This window comes from Manis pentadactyla, chromosome 2 (genome assembly GCF_030020395.1).
Source record: "Manis pentadactyla isolate mManPen7 chromosome 2, mManPen7.hap1, whole genome shotgun sequence".
Lineage (NCBI taxonomy): Eukaryota > Metazoa > Chordata > Mammalia > Pholidota > Manidae > Manis > Manis pentadactyla.
In genome coordinates, this window is record NC_080020.1 from 200,732,937 (window position 1) to 200,754,618 (window position 21,682).

General features: G+C 38.1%; 1 protein-coding gene across 11 annotated transcripts in view; it reads left to right on the forward strand.

The window, feature by feature from the left end:
- THADA (THADA armadillo repeat containing) overlaps nucleotides 1-21,682 on the forward strand; it is a 362,728-nt gene that overhangs the window by 50,923 nt on the left and 290,123 nt on the right. For all 11 annotated transcript variants that reach the window (XR_005032689.2, XM_036925595.2, XM_036925596.2 and 8 more), the window contains exon 23: nucleotides 19,446-19,578. Coding sequence is in view for 10 of the 11 variants with exons in the window: in XM_036925595.2 (XP_036781490.2) it covers nucleotides 19,446-19,578 (133 nt within the window). In the remaining variant the exon portion in view is untranslated. The remainder of the gene's footprint in view (nucleotides 1-19,445; nucleotides 19,579-21,682) is intronic.

Here is a 21,682-nt window from a genome sequence, read left to right on the forward strand (position 1 = left end):
CCCATCCTTTCTCCTGTAGATGTTGCACCAGTCTAGGAATTGTTCCTTCTAAATCTGAAAGAGAACCAAATGTGAGCATGATACATCAATGTAGTGATACAGCTGCACTCTTTGCAGTTTCTTCCATGTAGCCAAGTCCTGGGCTACAAGTCCATGACAAATGGTGGGACTGTGGAGGTATCCCTGTGGAAGAACAGTGAAAGTCCACTGCCAACCTTCCCATGTGAAGGCAAATTGTTCTTGACTTTCCTGTGCTATGTCAAAAGAGAAGAAAGCATTAGCAAGGTCCACAACATAATGATGCATCCCTAGTTCATGACTGAGGGTGTCCATAAAGGCTGCTATAGAGGGGACAGCAGCATGCAAAGGGTGTGTGACTTTATTCAATTCCCTGTAGGTCACAGTCATATGCCAGGAGCCGTCTGGCTTTTTCACTGACCACACTGGGGAAGTAAAAGGACTATGAGTGGGCTTTATGATGTCCACCTTCTCCAACTCCTCTAGAGTTTCTCCAATTTCCTTGTGTCCCTCAGGCAATTTATACTGCTTAGTATTTGTCACCCACCAAGATACAGGCAGAGCTACAGGTGGGTGCTTAGCATATTCCCTCAGTACTACCTTTACCACACATGCCCTTAGTCTGAACTCACTTGCAGGGGTCTGTAACGACAGGTCCTGCAGGATATCTATCCCCAAAATATATTCAGGGATGGGAGAAATGTACATAGTATACTCCTTTGGGGGTAAACACCCTATCCCCAATGGGATTTGGGCTTTCTTCACTCTAATTGCCTTACCCCCATAGCCATCTATCACAGCAGGGGTCCCAGGAAAATGCTCAGGCTTGCCATAAATGAGAGAACATTCAGCTCCTGTGTCCACCAGCACTAGGACATGTTGTACATTTATGGGGGATCAATGAATTGCTAATTCTGCATGTGGCTTCTGGTCCCCACCGTATCTCCCAAGATGGAGGCCTTGACCTCCCAAGTCAAACTACGATGCCCATTTGTCTTCCTGTGGGGGTGAGAGCCCAGGTGGATCCTGAGTACTGTCCCCCAGGAAGTCTTGCAGGGACACAGGCTGGACATGGGGCTTTGCCTCCGGCTTCCATGTCCTGGACCTCAGTGGCTGGAACTGCTGCTCTGGCTTTAATTGGTGCCACAGTTCTAACAAGATCCTGTTGGGCTGCCCATCAAGCTGTTCTTTCACTACCCTTGTCTTTATCAAATCAACCCACATCTAGGTCCTTGAGATCTTCACGGGGCCCTTTGTATCTCTCCTTTCAGTCATAGCCCGTACTTTCTTCCATGCTCTTATTGTTTCATCCTCTCTCCTAAAGTATGAGTAACCTCACTTATGGGTTGCCCTATGAGTTGGGGCAAGAATAGTCACTAGGGACCCAAAGAGAGATGGGGGAGCTGTGTAGAGCACCAGATTTCTCATTCCTATGGTGAACAACTCATCGGGTTCTTGGGGGCCCATATTGTACATGATATTTTTTATGCCCGACTCCCGTAACACCTCCTGGAGCTCTGCATATGTTTTCCAGCTAGTGGGTAAGTATGGTAAATCATCCTGATTAGGCCAAACTGCCCTGATGGTTGCTGTCAGCCAATCCAGAAGTGGCCTGATTCCCTGAGGTGTGATGGGCACTTTGCAATCACTGCTGGAGGGGAGGTTGAGTCATCAGGGAAGCCAGTCTACCTGTTTCAGAATCTGACATAACAATGTTGTTTTCCACCCCCATATCCCAGAGATGCAAAAGCCATGTAGGCAGAGGTTCCGATTGCTTCTGCTGAAACTGGACACTCATGTCCACCAGCTCATCCTGGGTATAGGGGTGGAGCATGGAGTGCTCCACAACCTGGGGAGGGGACGGCTCCTCCCACTGAGGAGCCCTTGGTTGCTGTGTTTTTATTTTTTTAATTACAACCAGGTGGGCCTTTACTATGGGAGAAGCTTGTGCCTTGGTGGTAGCCTTGGCAACAGATCAGCCCTCGGCCCCACCCCCTCATCCTCTCCCAACATCTCCTCTACCATCTCTGGGGCTGAAGGCACTGCTCTTTCTCCCCCACCCCCATGACCTACTGCACCATGGATTCTCCTGATGTCTCTTTCCTCACTGCTGCTAACGTATCTTCCACGAGTGCAACCTATCTTCTCAATAACTGTCTCTCTTTCTTAAGGGCATCCCATAGGTCATCGCCCAGCTCCTCCAGGTGACACCAAAGTGTGTCTCTTTCCTCGATAACCCTTTCCACTTATCTTGATAAACAGACATCCTACAATCCTGGCTGCTATTCCTCGATAACCCTTTCCACTTATCTTGATAAACAGACATCCTACAATCCTGGCTCTAAACAGTCTTCTATCTCATGGGAGGCTAATCCTACAGCGTCTGGTGTCTCCCCACCCCTTTAGGAAGTGCTTTGCCCTAGACCAATTCCCCACTAGGGGCTCCTCAATTGGAAGCTCCACAGATAGGGAGTTCCCAGGTGAATCTGCACCCTCCACTGCTGCAGCCACTGGGGCCTCCCCACCATCCACAGGGAGGTTTCTGGGTATCTCCCCACCATCTTCTAGGGGCAGCCTGCCCAAGGGTTGCACCCATGAAGATAGATTTCCGGTTCAGAGGTCCTGCCAACAACTGCCAGATGTAACTCTACGGGGAAAATCCTGGAGCAAAATACCTTTTAAACTGAAAGCAGTCATAGGGAGAAATAAAGTGGGAGAAACCCATTTATTGCTTACATGCAGTCATCTACTTCCACTCACCTATGTCTCTTGCCACCCGGCTGCAGAAGAAAGGACCCCACCCAACCTCTGGTCCAGATATACCTTTGTTCCCCCTTGTAGTTGCCTATTGATATGGAGATGGACTACTTTCCACTCCTTGGAAACACCTACTAGTATTGAGATACACTAAGGCCAGGGGAGAGATTCTGGAAATGTTGCAGTTTTACCCACAGGAGCATTAAGTTAGATAGACTGTAATAACAGATTGTAGTAAGGAGAGCCTGGTACTACATGTGACTTCCCAGCATGGCAGTCTTAGGGTAGTTGAGCTTCTTGAAATGGCAACTGGGCTTCCCCCAAAGAGAGCATTCCTAGAAAACCATGTGAAGCTGCATGGTCTTTTCTGACCTAGCCTAGCCTAGGACTTACAGCATTGCTTCAGTCATATTCTTTTGGTTATAAAGGAATCTTAAGGCTAGTCCGGATTTATGGGGAGAGGAATTAGACTTCACTGTTTGATGTTAAAGTGTCAAGGTCATATTATAGAAACCTGTGGGATGGGAGATATTGTTGTGGCCACCTTGGAAAAATGTGGTATGCCATATGAACCATATGAATGTGAGTGATAGAGGTCACCAGGGAGTCCTTGATTGTTCTGTGGTTTAATTCTTGGTGACCAGAAAAACGGGATTGATGTTAACAAAGGCAGGGAAAGGGAAAGAGGGAATTATTTTGATAAAGATGAATAAATTTGTCTTGTCTGTGTTGAATGTGAGATGATGATGGCATATCCTGGTGGAAATATTTAATTCAGAGTTTGGAAATAGGGGATTAGGGTAATGGGGTGATAAATACTCATTTCAGAAGTTTGGAGATAGGGAATTGGGATAGGTTTTGGGTGATATAATAGAAAGAGTGATGTAGATTTATGAGTTGTTGCCATAAACATCAGAGTAGATTTCAGTCTTTAAGGGAGAGTGAGAAAGGAGAAAAGAACAGAAGACCAAGCACAGAGCCTTTTCAGCAACTGTACTGTGTTGCTGAAAGGTACAGTTGAAGGCATTCCAACTGAAGGGAGTTGAGGCAAGGCCCAGTGCCTGGTATCTCAGCCACTCCTGATCTGCTTCAAAGAGCTCCTCATGGCTGTCACTCTTGGCTTTTAATCAGCCTGTTAGTTCTCAGCTGTTGCTTCTAGATCACATGCTTCTTGATCCCTTTGGAGACATTTCAGATCTGCTGAACAGAATGTATTACAGTGAACATCTTTAAAATATGTGTGGCTTACTTTTGTTTGATTTTTGTTTTTCAAAGAAAATGTGTTTTTTAAATCCTTTTGAAAGCTTTTTATAAGTTCTTAAATTATGAAAAAAGGTATTTAGGCATACATTTTAAAAGTTTGCAAAAAAATCTGGTCTTGCATGAAAGTCCCCTGAAATGGAGACCAACTGCTGGCCACCTCTTGAACTGCAGCTGGTTTAAGGAAGGAAGCACTTAAAAGAGATTAACGGATGAATAACTGAAGAGTTAAACATGAGCCACATTGTTTGAATTGGTTTTTAATAAGATCATTCAAAATGTCTTCAAATGTAAACTGACTTCACTGTTAAACAATTATCTAGAATAAATAGGGTTGGGAGACACTATTCTTTTTTTCTGGGAGTTTTTTGACAGTAACACTTGCAGACACACATACACAAACAATATGTTGATTTAATTTTCTAGAATCTGATTTTCTTATATAGTGCTTTTATTTAGAATTTGATGAAATATTCATACTCACTTTAAAAAACATAATTACCTGCCTATGCATAATTATCTGCCTAAGCATTTGATTGGAGTGGTTAAAGACATAAAAGTTATAACTCTAAATTCAAGTTTCTGATGAAATTCTTATTTACTTCTTCAATCTCTATGACCTTAGTTTTTTTTTTAAAAGACTACTTTATTTTTTAGAGTAGTTTTAGGTTCACAACAAAACTGAGCAGAAAGTACAGAGAATTCCCGTATATCCCCTTTTCTCACAGGTACACAGCCTCTGCCACTGTCAACTGCAGCAGGGTGGGTGTATTTGTTACAAATGAACCTGCGCTGATATGTCATCATTACCCAAAGTCCATAGCTTACACCAAGGTTCACCTTGGTGTTGTATATTATGTTGGTTTGGATAAAAATGTAATAACATGTATCCACCATTATAGTATAATACGAACAGTTTTGCTGCCTTAAAAATCCTCTCTACCTCGTCATCCCCACAGCCCTCTAACCCTTGGCAACCACTGATCTTTTCACTGTCTTCATGATTTTGACTTCTCCAGAATGTCATATAGCTGGAATTGTATAGTATGTGGCCTTTTCAGATTGGCTTCTTTCAGACCTTAGTTTTTTAAGTTGTTCTTTCAGTGACAATGAACAGAATCCTAAACTAGGGTGTTAAGCTGGGGAATCTAGCTTTCATTTTTCCAGTCATAAATTAAAAGCTCTGCTGTACTAAATTGCTGACTACAATTCTAAATCTAGAAGGGAGGTGCATGAGTACTTGCTGTTGTCTCACTCTACATATATTTGAATTGCTCTGCTTATTGAAATGTAGCTTACCCTCCAACTACTTATTGCAGTAATTACAATCATTTTCAGTTATTAGCTTGAAAAAAATGAACTGCTGACATTCAGCAGTTTTTGTCATAAAATGTTAGTGCTGGCTCATGGATGTCAACAATTATGGCAGACAGAAGTAGTTAAATGTATATTTAAACTTTCAGCAGTTAATTATAGCTACTACAATTCAAATTCAACTGAAAACTCCTTATGAATAATTGCAATATAATACTGAGAAATTATTTCATCTACCTTACCATGCTAAGACCAGGTCTCTGAAGAATGTGCAATTGAGCAAGAAATAAATACAGAATTTAATGTATGAGATTTGGGGGGAAAAGTCATTCAGCTCTAAATGAAAGAATATACAATCTTGTCTAACCCTTTATTCTCATCTCCTTTGGCAAATGTATCTAAGTAAGACATTTTTTATTTTTTAGTTTCTTATGAATTTTATTTGAAATATTGATAATTAAATAAAGAATAAGGGATGATCCACTTTGTGAAGCCATATTACTTCTTTATATATAAAGTCCTCTTAATTTCCCATTAAAAAGATTTGGAGATGAATAGGATGTCTTAATGTTTAAATTCTAAATCTCTGTGTCATTGATTTGTGATCCCTGAATTTTTATTTTTAAGCCCGCTTCATAGTTGAGTCAGATATTACCTTCTTTCTGGAACTTTGAATACTTGTTTTTAAAGTTTTCATGATAATACTGAGTCATTTAGACACAATAGAGGAGGAATCTTGTTCCCAGAGAGTAACCTCTATCTCAGCTTTGTTAGTAGAGTCCCAAAGTTTTTAATATTCATTATTTCTCATTAATCTCAGGGAATGGTTATATTAAATATTAAAAGAACCAACAATCTTTTTTTGGTTTATCATTCTAACTAGTTATTTTAATCCATTGTGTCTTGCCCTTCTCCCCTTGGCCTTTTGATTGCTAATTCAATTTAGATTTGGTCATTGTTATTATTGCCTGTGCCTGTGGCTGAGGCTTCAAAATAGCCCCCTGATATTTTAGCCTGCAGTAAACCTCAACAATATTTGATGATAGAGAGGGAGGTTAAGATGGCTTCTGTTGATATGTGGCTTTCTTGCTGGATCTCATTTGGGCAAATCATTTTTCAGGCTTAACATTTCTCCATGCTTCAGGGTTATGTTCCCTTTTTAAAATGTGCATGCACATGTAGGCAGCCTTCCTGCACATCTGTCACTGTTTAGTTTAATTGAAATAATAAACATGAATGTTGAAATAATAAACATAGTACTTGACCAAAGAATGAATGGATAGGAGGATTTAGCTTATCAAATAATTAGAGATTGGAAAAATCTTTTAGCTAGGAAAAATAACCATACTGAAAGAGTTTGAGGAAATGAAGGTAACATTTTTAAAATTAACAATAGCAATATAACTACTCAGAACTCAACAAAAAATCACTGTTACAATACTTGGGTAGATAGATGAAGCTATTAGAAAGCCACTTTGTAGTCAGGGAACCTGATTTATTGGTACAAAATAGTTTAATGACCAATTAGTTGGATATACAGCATATGTAATTTGATTTCAGTCTGAGGGTTTTATGCTTATCTTAGAATACTTATCCACTACAAGTGAGATAGCTTTATGGATAGAAATTGAACTAATCTGTTTATGGGACAGTAATTTGCTCCAGTTATTTGCTCAAGACAACACAAAGGCCTAAACACCAGCTATGGCCGGGTCTGTTCATTTCTGTTACTTTTAGTAAGACTCAGACCATAGCACTTAGCATAGGAAAAACAAAAGACAGCAAAACCCCCTGTGTCTTTCCTGTCAGCCCCCCTTTTTAAAATTTAAATAAATTTTTACTGCTTCTTGACTGTAATGAACAGAAAAATCAGAATGGTCTGACTCCCCTCACACCCTCACCCTCAACCACTACCTCCCTTGGAGTATGGAGGAAAGAATATTGAGGTATAGATTAAAGCCGAGTCCCACCTATCAGCTTTGTTGACAATAGAAAAGCCATTTAACCGTTCTGCTGTGTTCTTTTTGGTAAAATAAGGGCTCAGCTTTCTAAGGCCTCCTTCACTCTGGGCATTCTACTCATTGTTCAGTCCTGCTTTCTGGTTTCTGACTGGGAGAGCCTGGGGGTTTCAGGTTTGAAAGATTGAGGGAAGTTGGATACATTTTTAATAAACCTCCTTTAGAACTGGTAAATTGATCTGTTGGGAGTATTTTGTGGATTAATAACATTCAGTGAGAAGTTGCTTATAAAGAAGGGTGAGTCCCTTTTAAGAGAGTCACAAACTTATGATGTACTCAGTCTAAAGGCCCTGTGTATTCTGTATTAATTTGATATGGGAGTGGAAAAAACCAAAAAGCCTTCAGACAAAGAGAGTGTCTGCTCTTTTGACGGAGAGGCACTTGCTCACAGAAGCAGGCTTGGAATTCCCCATGGCTGTGGTTGGTGACTGCAGGGAGTTGGCACAGAGAACCCAGAACTGTTTCAGTCAGAAGCCTTTCTGCTTTCCTTGTTGACCCCGGATTGTGTGATGAGGAACCAAAACAAATAACTAGAGTTTGTTGCATTGTTCTTGGGAGCCTTGCATGGTTCCATTTTTACCTCTCAATTCCTTCATTATCATAAACACCAGCAGCTCTGGAGTTTTGAAATCACTTCCTTATAAAGTAATCTTTCCTTGCTGGGGAATAGACAGAAGGTTCATTGAATAGTCAGAACTCTAGATTAGTCTATTTTGTTTTTGTAGGCACGGTGATTTCACCATTGAGAAGCCTTAAAGTTCCAGCCCTCCTTTTTCACACCTGGTTTTTCAGTTGTCTTGCCTCACTGAAGGCACAGCTAATGTGCAATGGCTGGCATCAACACTAGTTGGCCCTTGTTTAGTCATTCAACAAAAAGATTTCTTGAACATCTACTGTGTGCCAGATGGTGTTAGAAAAGCTCTTTGGCCACTGGGTGTATGATGTGGTAGGCCAGAGACAATTATTGCTGTGAACCTAGAGACAATTATTAGGATCAAAAATTGAAGCGTTTAACTCTGTAGAACTAAGAGAAGCATGTGAAGACCTGAGCATGGGACTGAGGCTTGTGTGAGGCCATGCTGAGGTGTTTTGGGGACACTGTCATCAGAAACTTTGAGTACTTATATAACTTAAGGTCATTGCTTTCTCTATTTATAATAGTAACCTGGGTAAAAATATCTCATTGACTATCAAAGCATTTTTGTAATCATTTCATCTTCATTCTTAGGCACTGAGAAATCAAGTGATTTGTCCATAGCCACATAACTAGTTGGTGACTAAGCCAGCACTAGAATCCAAAATTTTTTGGAACTTCATATTGCTTCAGACATTAGAAGTTGAACAGAAGTTTATTAATTACCTGCTTTCTATAAGAAATTGTGATAGGTAGGCATTATAGAGGATAAAATTTTGGTAAAACATGGTTCTTGTTTTTCGAGGAAATTGCAGCCTCACATTTTAATCTTTGGGATTAAAGAAGTAAATCAGATAATTTACAAGGCAGAAATGAAAGACCAAAAAAAAGGTCTTTCATTGTCTTTACTGAGCTGTCTTTTCCAGGTGATAGGAACAGTAATTAATGCCATTAACAAAACAGCAAGACAAGAGGGGTCTAATGGGAGACAGGTTAATACTTAAAACATACTGAGTTTGAGTTGGTATTGAGAGGCTGCCTAGAGGAATAGCAGACAGTTAGAAATACAGGTCAAGAGATTGGGAGAGGTCTCATAGTTGGAGATAGGGTACCGTGGGACTCTCCCAGTGTTTTAGCACTGAAAATCCTGCATTCTGGGAAACCCTTCTGTCCCAGGCAGACAGGAGCTGGTCACTCTGACGGGAGGTTTGTGTTTGAGAGTCAGCCATACAGAGGAAGTAGTTGAAGCCATGGGCCAGGAGGAGGTCTGCTAAAGAGCCTTAAGAGAAAAGGCAAAAGGTGATAACCGCAAGTTAAGTGCTGTATCTGTTAGAAACATTGGTCATTTGAAACAGTTTCTACTCCATATTCACAGCTATTCAAACCTCAGTTTAATACTTTACACAAACCTGAACCCTATACTTGGTTTTGTTCTTGAATCTTGAAAAAAAATTACCTTTTGGGGTAGCATCTAGGCTAATAGGGTTGATTTTGATAGACTACTTGGGGATTTCAGTAGAAAATATCTTCACGTGAGTGCTACGACCTTGGTATGTGAAGATTCTGAATGTGTTTATACCTGCTTGAGAAAGTGAAGGAGCTGAATGACCTGCTGGCTCTAATGGTGGGCGCCTCTTGTCCCTGGAAAGCACTTTTGCTTGTACTTTCTTTTCCAGATACTCTTCCCTTTTTCTTTGTCAACCTGGTTTTTTTAGGGCATACTTACTGGAGTTGGGAAGTTATAGGTCATGGATTTACTGAACAGATACTTATTGAGCCCCCTGTTGGGTGCCAGGCCCCATTCTAGGTGCTGGAATAGTGAAGTCGTTAGGATGGAGTATGTCCCTGATGTTGAGGAGCTTATATTTTACAGGCTAACTAGAAAATAATCATAAATATTCAGATAGCACTATGTGTTTTGATGTGATAAAGTTTGGTAGTAAGGAAAAGTCTTTCTTCCTCTTCCAATAAAGTAAGCCAAGGCTTGAATGGCAAGAAGCAGCAGCTTTCTGAGAGAAGAGCTTTCCAAGCAAGGGGAATAGCTAATACAAAAGCCCGCGGTGTATTTAAAGACCAGAATGGTATAAGGTAAAGTTGAATGAGGCTGTCCAAATATGTAGGACTTTGTGAGACAGAATAATGAGTTTGGTTTTGTGCTCCCTGTGGAAATTTTTTTTTTCCTGAGAGTCTCCAACCAAATGGATATAAAAATAAAGGGTATCTTGGGAATTGTACAAATATTAATATGTATGTACCCTAATAAGTAGCTTTAAGATTATGAACAAATAAAGTACATTTGTGTGTGTTACAGTGTTTCATAGAAGAGGGTAAAGAGCTGGATAGGACAAGGAAAAAACTACATGAATGTATAAAATGAGGTAAATTTTCTGTTCCCAGAAAGTGTACTATGTCTTTCTTCCTCACTCTTTTCCTACCTCTCTTGGAATCTCAGATCAGTTTGTTCATATCATCACTAGATGGTTTTAGACTAGTGCATGGGATTTCTAAAGCATGTAGCTTGTGAAAGCAAACATATCTTTTTACATTGTGGGTCATTCTTCTCTTCTAAACCCAAAAGGTGTGCTCTTTCAAATGTAAGGGTGTAGCCCCCCAACTCTAGTTCAAAGTCAATAGTCTGATTCGTTCTTTATGTTATAGGCAGCTAAAGCTTTACTTTACTAAACTTTGGACTTGGATAAGTGAGAAAAGTGCAACTCCTCATAACAGCATTAATATGGTAGAAGTTTGGAGGCTATTCTGAGATTATCGTTTTATCTTTCTTCCACTTTCCCTGAAAGCCTCACTTTTTTTTTAATGCAGATAAGTACATATTTTTCAGTTTCCTCTGTTTTCATCTGTATGAAGGAATAAACTCTGTCTTTGTATTGTGTATCAGACCAGTACTAATTATTCCTCCCTTGGTTGCCTGTGTATCATTTACTTGGATATGTGATATGCAGTGTTTTAGAAATCTGAGTGTGTTATTCTGAACAGTCAGGCTAAGAGTTTGTTATTTTAGAAATTGTTGTTTATAGCTGTTTTCATTCAGATGATGGTGGTGATGTCTGATGATGTTGAACTTGAGTAAACATACATCATTTACTTTGTATCAAGGTTAGGGACAAATTCTGGTTTTGTCCTGAAAACAAACTTATTTTTTCTTTGTATTATTTAGAATTATTTAAATGATTAGCAAGTGAAAAATGAGGAAAGAGAAATCAGGAACCATGGTAAGGTAAAAGTTGTTAACTCTCATTAAATAGCTAACTTGGTTCTCATTGATATCTATTTTTCTTGAATGTAACTTATTTATCTGACCCAATTTTCATTTGGAGTTGATCTTAAGCCTGACAAAATGAAAGTTTGTGAAAAGGAAAGGATTTTCTTCCATCTTGTGCTAAAAGCCTTAGTAATAACAGCTTGGTGAGTAAATTATTATTTGGTAAATGAAGATATCAGCAGAAGCTTAACCTTTACTCATTTGGGGTTACGTAATTTAGTTTCCTGGCAATTGAGTCTTCATAATTTTCTGGGAATTTTGCTTCATATATTAGATTTAAATATGCTTTGCATTTAAAATGTGAAATTAGTGGCTTTGTGTTTACAGGTGAAATGATTTCTTTAGGCCAGTGGTGAGTCACTCAGTTAATATTAGAAAACTGTTTATTAACAGTAACAAATGTCTCTAGTAGTCCAAGGGAGTTGGAATACCTCCAAAATGAGTGAGACGCAATTCCTGTCAAGTCATACAAGTAGGTCATCCGCTTAGTGGATTTTCTGTAGGATATTTTAATTCTCCAGGTAGCTTTCCATGCATATCACCCAGTGTGTTTAAGAGCTACAGTAACTATCACCCTTGTGGTAGATACTCAGGAATTGAGATCAATCTGAAAGTTTGATTAGAAAGTTAATTTCTTAAAAACAATATACTCTGATAATGTATTCCAAAGCCACATACTTTCTGGATTAATGTGAAATTTGGAATTTGCATTCTCTTGCCACCTTCCTAGGTAGGGTACAGCATAGTGCCAAGCAACTGCTAGGTATTTAGTAGATCCTTTTTCCAAGTGAATGAATTCAGTCCCCTGAAGCAAATAATAGAGAGTTGATAGTATCTCTCTCATGAGCCAGATCAAGCCAAATGTGTAACTGAGCATTTAGGGCAGGCACCTTGCAGTAATGCCTTTTTATTAAGCAAGGGCTTTGGTGTCATCCTACATTTTACATCTCCTTCCTTCACTTATTAGCTTTATAACCTTGGGCAAATTACTTAGCTTCTCTCTCTCAATCTCTCTCTTTTTTTTTTTACCTGATTAAAAATCAGTGTGAATGATTGAAACATGTTGATAAGTGTAGTGAACACTAATCAATAGCTGTACAGCTGGCTGAAGACTTGTAGGCAGAGTGAAGGTCAGGTGCAAAACTCGTGAGAGGCATGGACTTAGGGTATTTAAGGAACAGCAAGTAAACCGTTTGTGACTGGAGTGGAGTGAGTAAGAGAAAGAGTTGTAGATGGTTAAGATCAGAGAGGTAATAAGGACTAGATAGTATAAGATGTAGTAAGGACTTTGGTTACTCTGAGTAAACCGCAGAGCCACTGGAGGGTCTGTGAACAGAGGATCTGGCCTTTTAAAAGGATTACTTTGAATGTGTGAGAATAGACTATACTAGTTAAAGCAGAAAGACCAGTTAAGAGGTTACAATATCATTGTAATTCAAGAAAGAGAGAGTGCTGTCTTGAAGAGTGGTGATGACAAGTGGTGGAGTAAAAAAGTGACCCCGAACTGGATGTAATTTGAAGGTGGAACAGACAGCATAAGTTGACAGGATTTTGTATTTGAGAGAAATAATAACTGCAGAGTTTTTAATCTAAGATGCAATATTCACATAAGAGGATGAGGAAGACTGTAAGTAGATTTTTGGAGGAACATTTGGAGCATGTTAAGTTTGAGGTATCTATTAAATACCACACTGAGACTGCTCTGGGTTTACTTTGCCAAAGTGCATTCTTTAGAATTTCTTTTCATGAGGATCTCTGGAAGGTAAACTTACTCTTTGTATGTTTCACATTGTCTTTATCTTACCTCCACTTTTGAAAGTAGTTTAACTCAGCATGGAATTCTGGTTGAGAGCTATTTTCCCTCTGTACTTTGAAGATACGATGTCTTTTATGGCCAGTGAGAAACTTCTCTTTGGTGTAATTGGTGTTCCTTTGTAGATATCCTATTTTTTCTTTCATCTCCTATGGCTTCTATAGTTTTCTCTTAATTACAGTTTCACTGTGGTATGTGTAGGTATAGATTGATTTACTTGAAGTAAGTACTTGGAATGAACTGTGAATCTGAGGCTGTAACTTTTTTCAATTCTGGAAAAGTTTTAGATATTTCTTTGACTATATTTCTCCTAGTAGTTATTCTATTAAAATATGAAATTAGTGGCTTTGTGTTTACAGGTGAAATAATTTCTTTAGGCCAGTGGTGAGTCACTCAGTTAATATTAGAAAACTATTTATTAACAGTTTTCTATAACTCTTCTTAGATTATAATGATTTCTTTCATGTTATTGTATGTGTGTACGTACACACACACACACACACACACACACTTTGTATTTGTATCTTTCTGTGTACTATTTTGGAAATGTTCCCCAAAAAACTGTCAGATTCTAAGTCACAGATACTCTGGAATTCATCTTATCTTTTTTTTTTAACTTTGAAAGTACATTTTCATTCCCAATATCTATATCTGTCTATAATCTGTTCTTCTATCAGTGCTGCCTTTTTTTCATAATTTCTTGCTCTTTTTAAATAGAAGTTATTCCTTTATTCATCTCTTGAGTTTTCTAAACAGTTATTTTAAGGTCCTTATCAGACTGTTCCATAAAATCAAGCTTCATATGGAGTGAATCTATGTTCTAATTACTGATTTTTTAGATTGTCTTTCTTAATATAAAACTTTTTCTATGTTTTGAATTTTGGTTTGCTGGACATATCTTGGGAACCTTTTTGGTTTCTTTCTTTTCCTTTGGCTCCTTCCTTCATCAGAGGAACTAGGTGAGACACTGGCCTTTTGGGTTCCCAAACACAGTGGCACTGGGGATGTCACCAGTCTGTGCTCCAAGGTAATAGTCAGTCTGATTCAGTCTCCCTGGGCCCATGGCTCTTCCTACTACAGTAGCCTCAGCCAGCCCTGGCAGTAGGAGCCCTTTTTCAGCCTCCTTTCATGGAGAGAAAGTCGCTAAAATTCCCCAGTTCCTGGGGGTAAGATGAGTTGCCTCACAGGAACTGACTTCCTGGTCATCACTGCTGCTTCCAGAGCTGGAACCCAGCAGGTCGCTGGCATCAGCACACTTGCTGCTTTGCCTTTCTATTCTGTTTTACCAAGGTACTTTCCATGTTTTTGAGCTCAGCTGGTTTGGGAGCTTTATTTATATGTTCTGATTATTATTAATATGTGTTGTGTGTGTGTGTGTCTTGTCAAAGTGTAAACCAACTTTTCCATCTTTATCAGAAGTTCAGTTGAAACTCTTTAAAACCTGCTTTTCTCATAATAATAGATCATAATTTTAGAAAACAACTACTAAGATCTTATTAAACACCTCACTTAATCCTTCTAACAACTTTGATTTTGTAGAAGAGGAAAGTGAGAAATTTAGGGATATTGGGTCACACAGCTGTTGAGTGGCAGAGCAAGGATTCTAAACTAAGTGACTTGACTATATAGACTGTCCTTCTAATCTTTATGATATACTCTCCAATCTGTCAATTGGAAAAAGTATACCTTCTCATATATTTGTTTGTTGCAAGGTTAAGATAAGGTGTGAAAAGTATAGTGTTATTATATCTGATGTATAATAGGCATTCTATAAATGTTAAGTTTTCTTTCCTTAGCAGTAAGCAAAAACACTTTGAGTATTACAATTTAAACAACTTGTAAGTAGATTTTGTTTAAAATACAGCATGTTTCATTTAGTAAATAGAGTGGAAGTTTATTATTGGACTAATTCCCTTGTACTGCTGTGGGGGCAGGACTGGTCTGGGAGAGATGCAGAACTAGGAAACATGGGAGTCAGACAAACAGGGTTCAAAAGCAAAGTCCACATTGTAAAGCAGACAGTTGAAGGATTCTGCAGAAAAGCTGCTATGATCCTGGGGAATTCCAGAGCAGAACAAGAAGGTTTTTGGACTCTGCGGTAGGAGCTGATGCCTTGAGCATTTCTCAGACCTCCTGAGGTTCCTTCGTCCTTTGCAGTGGGCAGAGAGGGCTCTGTTGAGGGCACTTTGCCAACCTTGACCTTGTTGAACATTCTCTGACCTTTGTTTCCAAATTCCCCAAATTAACAAGGAGCATTTAGTCATAGTAAGAAACACTCAAGGGAATAAATAGACCTAGTTAACTGTTTATAGTTATAATAACCAAGAATTTAAATTAGGGAATTGCCTCTGAGGGCTCTACTTAAATTATTTTCTTAGTCATCTCATCTACTTCCTAAACTCCACATATGTGGGCCTTCTGCCATACACGTCCTTTAAAGTCGAGCTCAGATTCCACCCTTTGGCACTGAACTGACTTGACTCCTTGTGCACCTTGTGCCTAGTGGTTGCTCTGAGTACATTAGAAACTTTAAGAAAGGTAAGGTCCTTGTAAGATGGTATTTGGAGGCATTTCACCAATTTGTATGAATACAGATAAGGGTGGAGACCATAAGCAAATGCTTAGTTGGAAATAAGGAAATTGTGTGTGTGTGTGTGTGTGTGTGTGTGTGGTATGTGGTATGTATGTATGTTAGTATGGGAGCCAGCAAACTGAATAACATTACTTAAACAGAAGCTTTGTGTTGGAATTTGGAAGATTTTTTTAAGGTTAGATTCAAGTAGGAGGACTGAGGCCAGCATCATAAGTGACCTTACAAGCTGGAAGATTTATGAAGATGGAAAGGAAATTAGATAAAGATTTTTTAACATTCAGGAGCCATTGTAAGTTCAGGCAAAGAAGAGTAATGTATGGTGAGATGCCTACTGTGACCCAGACCTGCCTGCCTTCTCAGGTTAGTTGGTTTTACTAGAACCTCTGTGTGCCGCCTCAGGGAGGCCAGGAGAGGCTCACTGACACTGTCTAAGGAGCATTACAGAACCTAGGATTTGTTATACTACTATTTTAATGTGCTTGATAGGAAAATACAGCTCATGTCATGTGGTTCCTTTTCCCCTTGAGTTTTTCTTACATAGTAAACTCCTATAGGAGACTGACCTTAGGCTGCAGCATTATCTATAAGCCAGTAGTCCTGTAATAGAGAAGAAATAAAAGTAAATGAGATCCACACATATAATCTTTGATCAAGATGTTTTTTACTTTCCTTACCTCTGTGACTCCAACTTCTTCTGGATGATTAGATCACAAAAGGATGACTTGCACTTTAATTACCTTTTTTTCTTTTCTCTGCTTACCCATTCTGGAGTAAATTAACACAAATATACTTAAAGACAGTGAAGAATGAGTAAGATGAGGCAGTAATCCATAACTGTATCATTAGCTATTAAATAACAGCTCTGAGGAATTTGGATTTGTTCTTGATTGGACAACTGTTTGAGGATTATATCAAGCTGGCTATATTAGTAATAAACTATAAATAAATTATCCCATGAAACACAGGCATTTTTAAAAGATCAGAAATCCAACAAAATAAAAAGCAGCCTACTGAATGGGAGAATATATTTGCAAATGATATATCCAGTAAGGGGCTAACATCCAAAATATATAAAGAACTCATACAACTCAACACCAAAAAAATGAATAGTCTGATTTAAAAATGGACAGAGGACCTGCATAGACATTTTTCCAAGAAGGACAATACAGATGGCCAACAGACACTTGAAAGATACTCAACATCACTCATCATCAGGGAAATGCAAATCAAAACCACAGTGAGATATACCTCACACCAGTCAGAATGGCTGGTATTAAAAAGATAAGAAATAGCAAGTGCTGGCAAGGATGTGGAGAAAAGTGAACCTTTACACTGTTGGTGGGAATGTAAAGTGGTACAGCTACTAGGGAAAACAATATGGAAGTCTTAAAAAAATTAAAAATTCCACTTCTGGAAATTCACTCAAAGAAAACAAAAATCACTAATTTGAAAAGATGTGTGACCCCTATGTTTACTGCAGCATTATTTACAGTAGCCAAGATGGGGAAGCAACCTAAATGTCCAATGATAGATGAATGGAAAAAGAAGATGTGGTGCATATATATACAATGGAATATTAGCCATAAAAAAGAATGAAACTTTGCCATTTGTGACAACATGGATGGACCAGAAGGTATTATGTTAAGTGAAATAAGTCAGAGAAAGACAAACACCATTATGATTTCACTTGTATGTGGAATCTAAAATACAAAACAAAAATAGACTCATAAACACAGAGAACAGACTGGTGTTCCATAGGAAAGGGGAGATGAGAAGTGGGTAAAATAAGTGAAGGGAGTAAGAGGTGTAAAATTCCATTTATAAAATAAAGTAGTCATGGGGGTGAAAGTACAGCAGAGGGAGTATTTGCATGTTTACAGATGGTAACTACACTTATGTGGTATTTAGCAATATATATAATTGTCCAATCACTGTGTTGTATACCTGAAACCAGTATAATACTGTATATCAACTATGTTTCAGTAAAATAAAATAAATCCAAAGATGGAAAACATCTTTCAATCCTTATAAAGGTGTGGGAGGATTATTTTTATTATGAAAAATCTCAGTTATAAATGGATTGTTTTTACTATAAAAAATTCAAATGTATTCAAATAGGTTATTTTTTATTTTGAAAAATTCAAACAAATTTTAAACATACATAAATATATGTAAAACACAAAAATTTCAAACATATCTACACATACATATAAAAATAGAATAATATAATGAATCACCTTTATACATCGCCCAGATTCAAGTTATCAAACTGTTATCTCACTTGCTTCATCTATCCCTTTCATTTGCTGAAGTGTTAAGAAGTATGTCCCTGATGTGTTATTTTACTCCTACACACTTCAGTGTGCGTCTCTAAAGCATAGGGACACTTTCTTCCGTGTTCACAATGCTGTTGGCCCCATCCTATTAATAATCCTTTGGTGTCATATAATATCTAGTATATATGTAAATGTTCTCTATTACTTGAAAATACCTTTTTTTACATTTGTTTGCTGAAGTTGGAATCTAAACAAGGTTCATATTTTGCACTTGGTTGTTACACCTTTGAATCTCTTTCAATCTTGTGGTTCAGACTGTTGATGCCTGGCTGTGGTGGCGGAGGGGTGTGAGTGGAGGGAAGCAGGAGTGATTGCTTGCACTAGGGAGATTTCATGATAATGTTTATGGCTGAAATAATATATTTCAGGCCAGTGACAGACTTTTTAAAAGTCCTCCTTTAGAGTAGTTGTAATTATGTATGTAGTTATTTTGTGTAAGACATAGACAACTGAATTTGAGTTACTCTTTGAAATGTTTGTTCAGAAACTGAAGTGGTCTATCTTATACCAAACTAAGATGAAAAAAATCCTGCATGTGTTTCTAAGAGATATGACTCTCACTACAAATTAGAAATCAGTATTTTCTGTAGAATGTCTTCCTTGGTTTAAAAAAGAGGGTGTATTTCTTTTGGACTTTATCTCTTTATTTTTGTTATATTAATTTTAGTTAAATATAATTGTGATTATCCTAAAATAATTGTGTCTATCTACCACTGAATATGGGATTGCTTAGGATAAAACATTATACATTATATAATCTGGTAGGATGTAAGTTTAAAAATTTTTCAAGAATTAAATGTTCTTAAGCACTCTAGAGTAACACAATACAATAGATTAGGATCTAACCAACAGTAATGTCTAAATAAGCCCAAAATGTTTATGCCTCTTTCCAGATAACTTGTTTTATTAACTCTCCTTAGGATCTGGTAGAAATTTTATTTGTGATAGTCCACAACTTGATAGAGATGAAAATGATTACTAAAATGTCCTTTAAAATATGTTTTCTTTGACTGTGTATAATCTCTATAAAAGTAGAATATAAATTACAATAAACTATAATGTTTTGTTCTCCTCCATTGGAAATCTTGGGTTTTGCAGTGCAGAACATCTATGAAAGTTTGATTAACCTTCAGAAACATTTTGAATGCAACATTGCATATAAGCCTAGTATTAAAGTTTATTTTGGAGACAAGACACATGTTTTTCATGTGCAAGAAATGGAACCCTTAATTGCTTCAAATCTTAAAACCCATGAAAAGAGGAAAGTAGGTGAAAAGTAGAAAGTGAGAAAATTTTTAGTTTCCTTGTTTCCAAATGTAAAGAATTATTATTTTCTAACAGTGTTAATGTGTATCAGTGGTTTGCACTTTTATCTTTTGGTACCTAATAATTCCAAATACTTGCTTTTTATATGCCTGTTAGATGTCCTGATGTTGGTCTTCAAAAGCTACCAGAACAGTGGTTGCAGAATGTTTTAGAGGAAGTTAAATGCAGTGATCCTTCATCTAAACTCTGTGCTACGCGGCGCAGTGCTGGAATTCCTTTCTACATACAGGTATTTATCTACAGGACCATAGCTGTTTGTCTTTTGACAATACTGTATTCCAATTCCCTTGACATGTGAGTGAGCACATTGCTTAAGGGACATTGCTGTCTTTTAAGTACTATAGCATTTGTGTCTTTGTTTTTGTGTGTGGACAAGTGTGTTCCTGTGACAGACCTATTCTTGGAACAGACCCTCCAAGAGGTCAGTCTAGTAACTCCATGGACAGAGGGTGGTACAGATTTTCACCTAGAAATTAAGTAGGCAGACATCACTGTGGCACAGTGATCGCTCACTTCTAAGAAGTGCACATGTTGCCTTTTTTTTCTGAATTAGGAAAAATCATCTTTCCCTTATTTCAAGAACCTTAAGACTCTCTCTGTAAGTAACCAGTATTAACAGTTTCTTTTGAATCCTTCTATGAAATGTCTGTGCAGGAAGTAATCCTAATCATACAAGTAGCTAACATTTAGAAGTGGTTATTTCACATGTATTATCTTATTGAATCCTTTCTCAAGCCTGTGACGTAGGTCCTATTCTCATCCATATATTGTAGATGAAGAAACTGGGACTTAGAACTAAGTTAATGACTTGCCCAAGGCTGTAGGGATAGTAAGAGCAAAATTAAGACTTGAGCCTGGCAGCTCGACTCCTGAACCCCTCTGCTTATGAGAATGGGTGTGTGTTTGCTTTTTTAACACAGATGACAGCATAGTGTACACACACTGTTTTGCCCCTTGTTTTTTTTTCACTTGGCATCATATTTTAAAGGTTGCTCTTTATCAGTACACCCAGATATTGCCATTTGATAGGAAAATATTTTATTTCCAGTGTTGAAATTAAGAGGCTGTCACCTTCATGAGTCCAAAGAGTAAAAACCAAAGTCCTCACGGTACTGAATCAGACTGGACCTGGAAGATACTAAAGAAATATTCAGTAAGATAAAGTCCAGGAATGGAGGTGACATAAATATAAGCAGTGAAAATAAGTGAAATGAAGTCTTTGTTTTCAGTACCCTGACATTGTTTTCTTCTCTTTCTTCTTCCTCCCACATGTTCTATAAGTCATGATTAAAAAAAATTTTTTTTTATTTTGGTATTATTAATGTACAATTACATGATCAACATTGTGGTTACTGGACTCCCTCTATTGTGAAGTCCCCACCACATACCCCATTACAGTCACTGTCCATCAGAGTAGTAAGATGCTATAGAATTACTTGTCTTCCCTGTGTTATACTGCCTTCCCTGTTCCCCACCCCCTGCTACATTATGTGTGTTAATCGTAATATCCCTTTTTCCCCCTTATCCCTCCCTTCCCACCCATCTTCCCCAGTCCCTTTCCCTTTGGTAGCTGTTATTCCATTCTTGGGTTCTGTGATTCTGTTGCTGTTTTGTTCCTTCAGTTTTTTTCTTTGTTCTCATACTCCACAGATGAGTGAAATCATTTGATGCTTGTCTTTCCCTGCCTGGCTTATTTCACTGAGCATAATATCCTCTAGCTCCATCTATGTTATTGCAAATGGTAGGACCTATGTTCTTCTTATGGCTGAATAATATTCCATTGTGTACATGTACCACATCTTCTTTATCCATTCATCTACTGACAGGCACTTAGGTTGCTTCCATTTCTTGGCTATTATAAATAGTGCTGTGATAAACATAGGGGTGCATCTGTCTTTTTCAAACTGGGCTGCTGCATTCTTACTATAAATTCCTAGGAGTGGAATTCCTGGGTCAAATGATATTTTTATCTTGAGTTTTTTGAGGAACCTCCATACCACTTTCCATAATGGTTGAACTAATTTACACTCCCACCAGCAGTGTAGGAGGGTTCCCCTTTCTCCACATCCTTGCCAACATTTGTTGTTGTTTTTCTTTTGGATGGTGGCCATGCTGACTGGTGTCAGGTGATATCTCATTGTGGTTTTAATTTGTATTTCTCTGCTGATTAGCGATGTGGAGCATCTTTTCATGACTCTGTTGGCCATCTGAATTTCTTCTTTGGAGAAGTGTCTGTGAAGCTCCTCTGCCCATTTTTTAATTGGCTTATTTGCTTTTTGTTTGTTGAGGTGCATGAGCTCTTTATATAATTTGGATGTCAACCCCTTATTGGA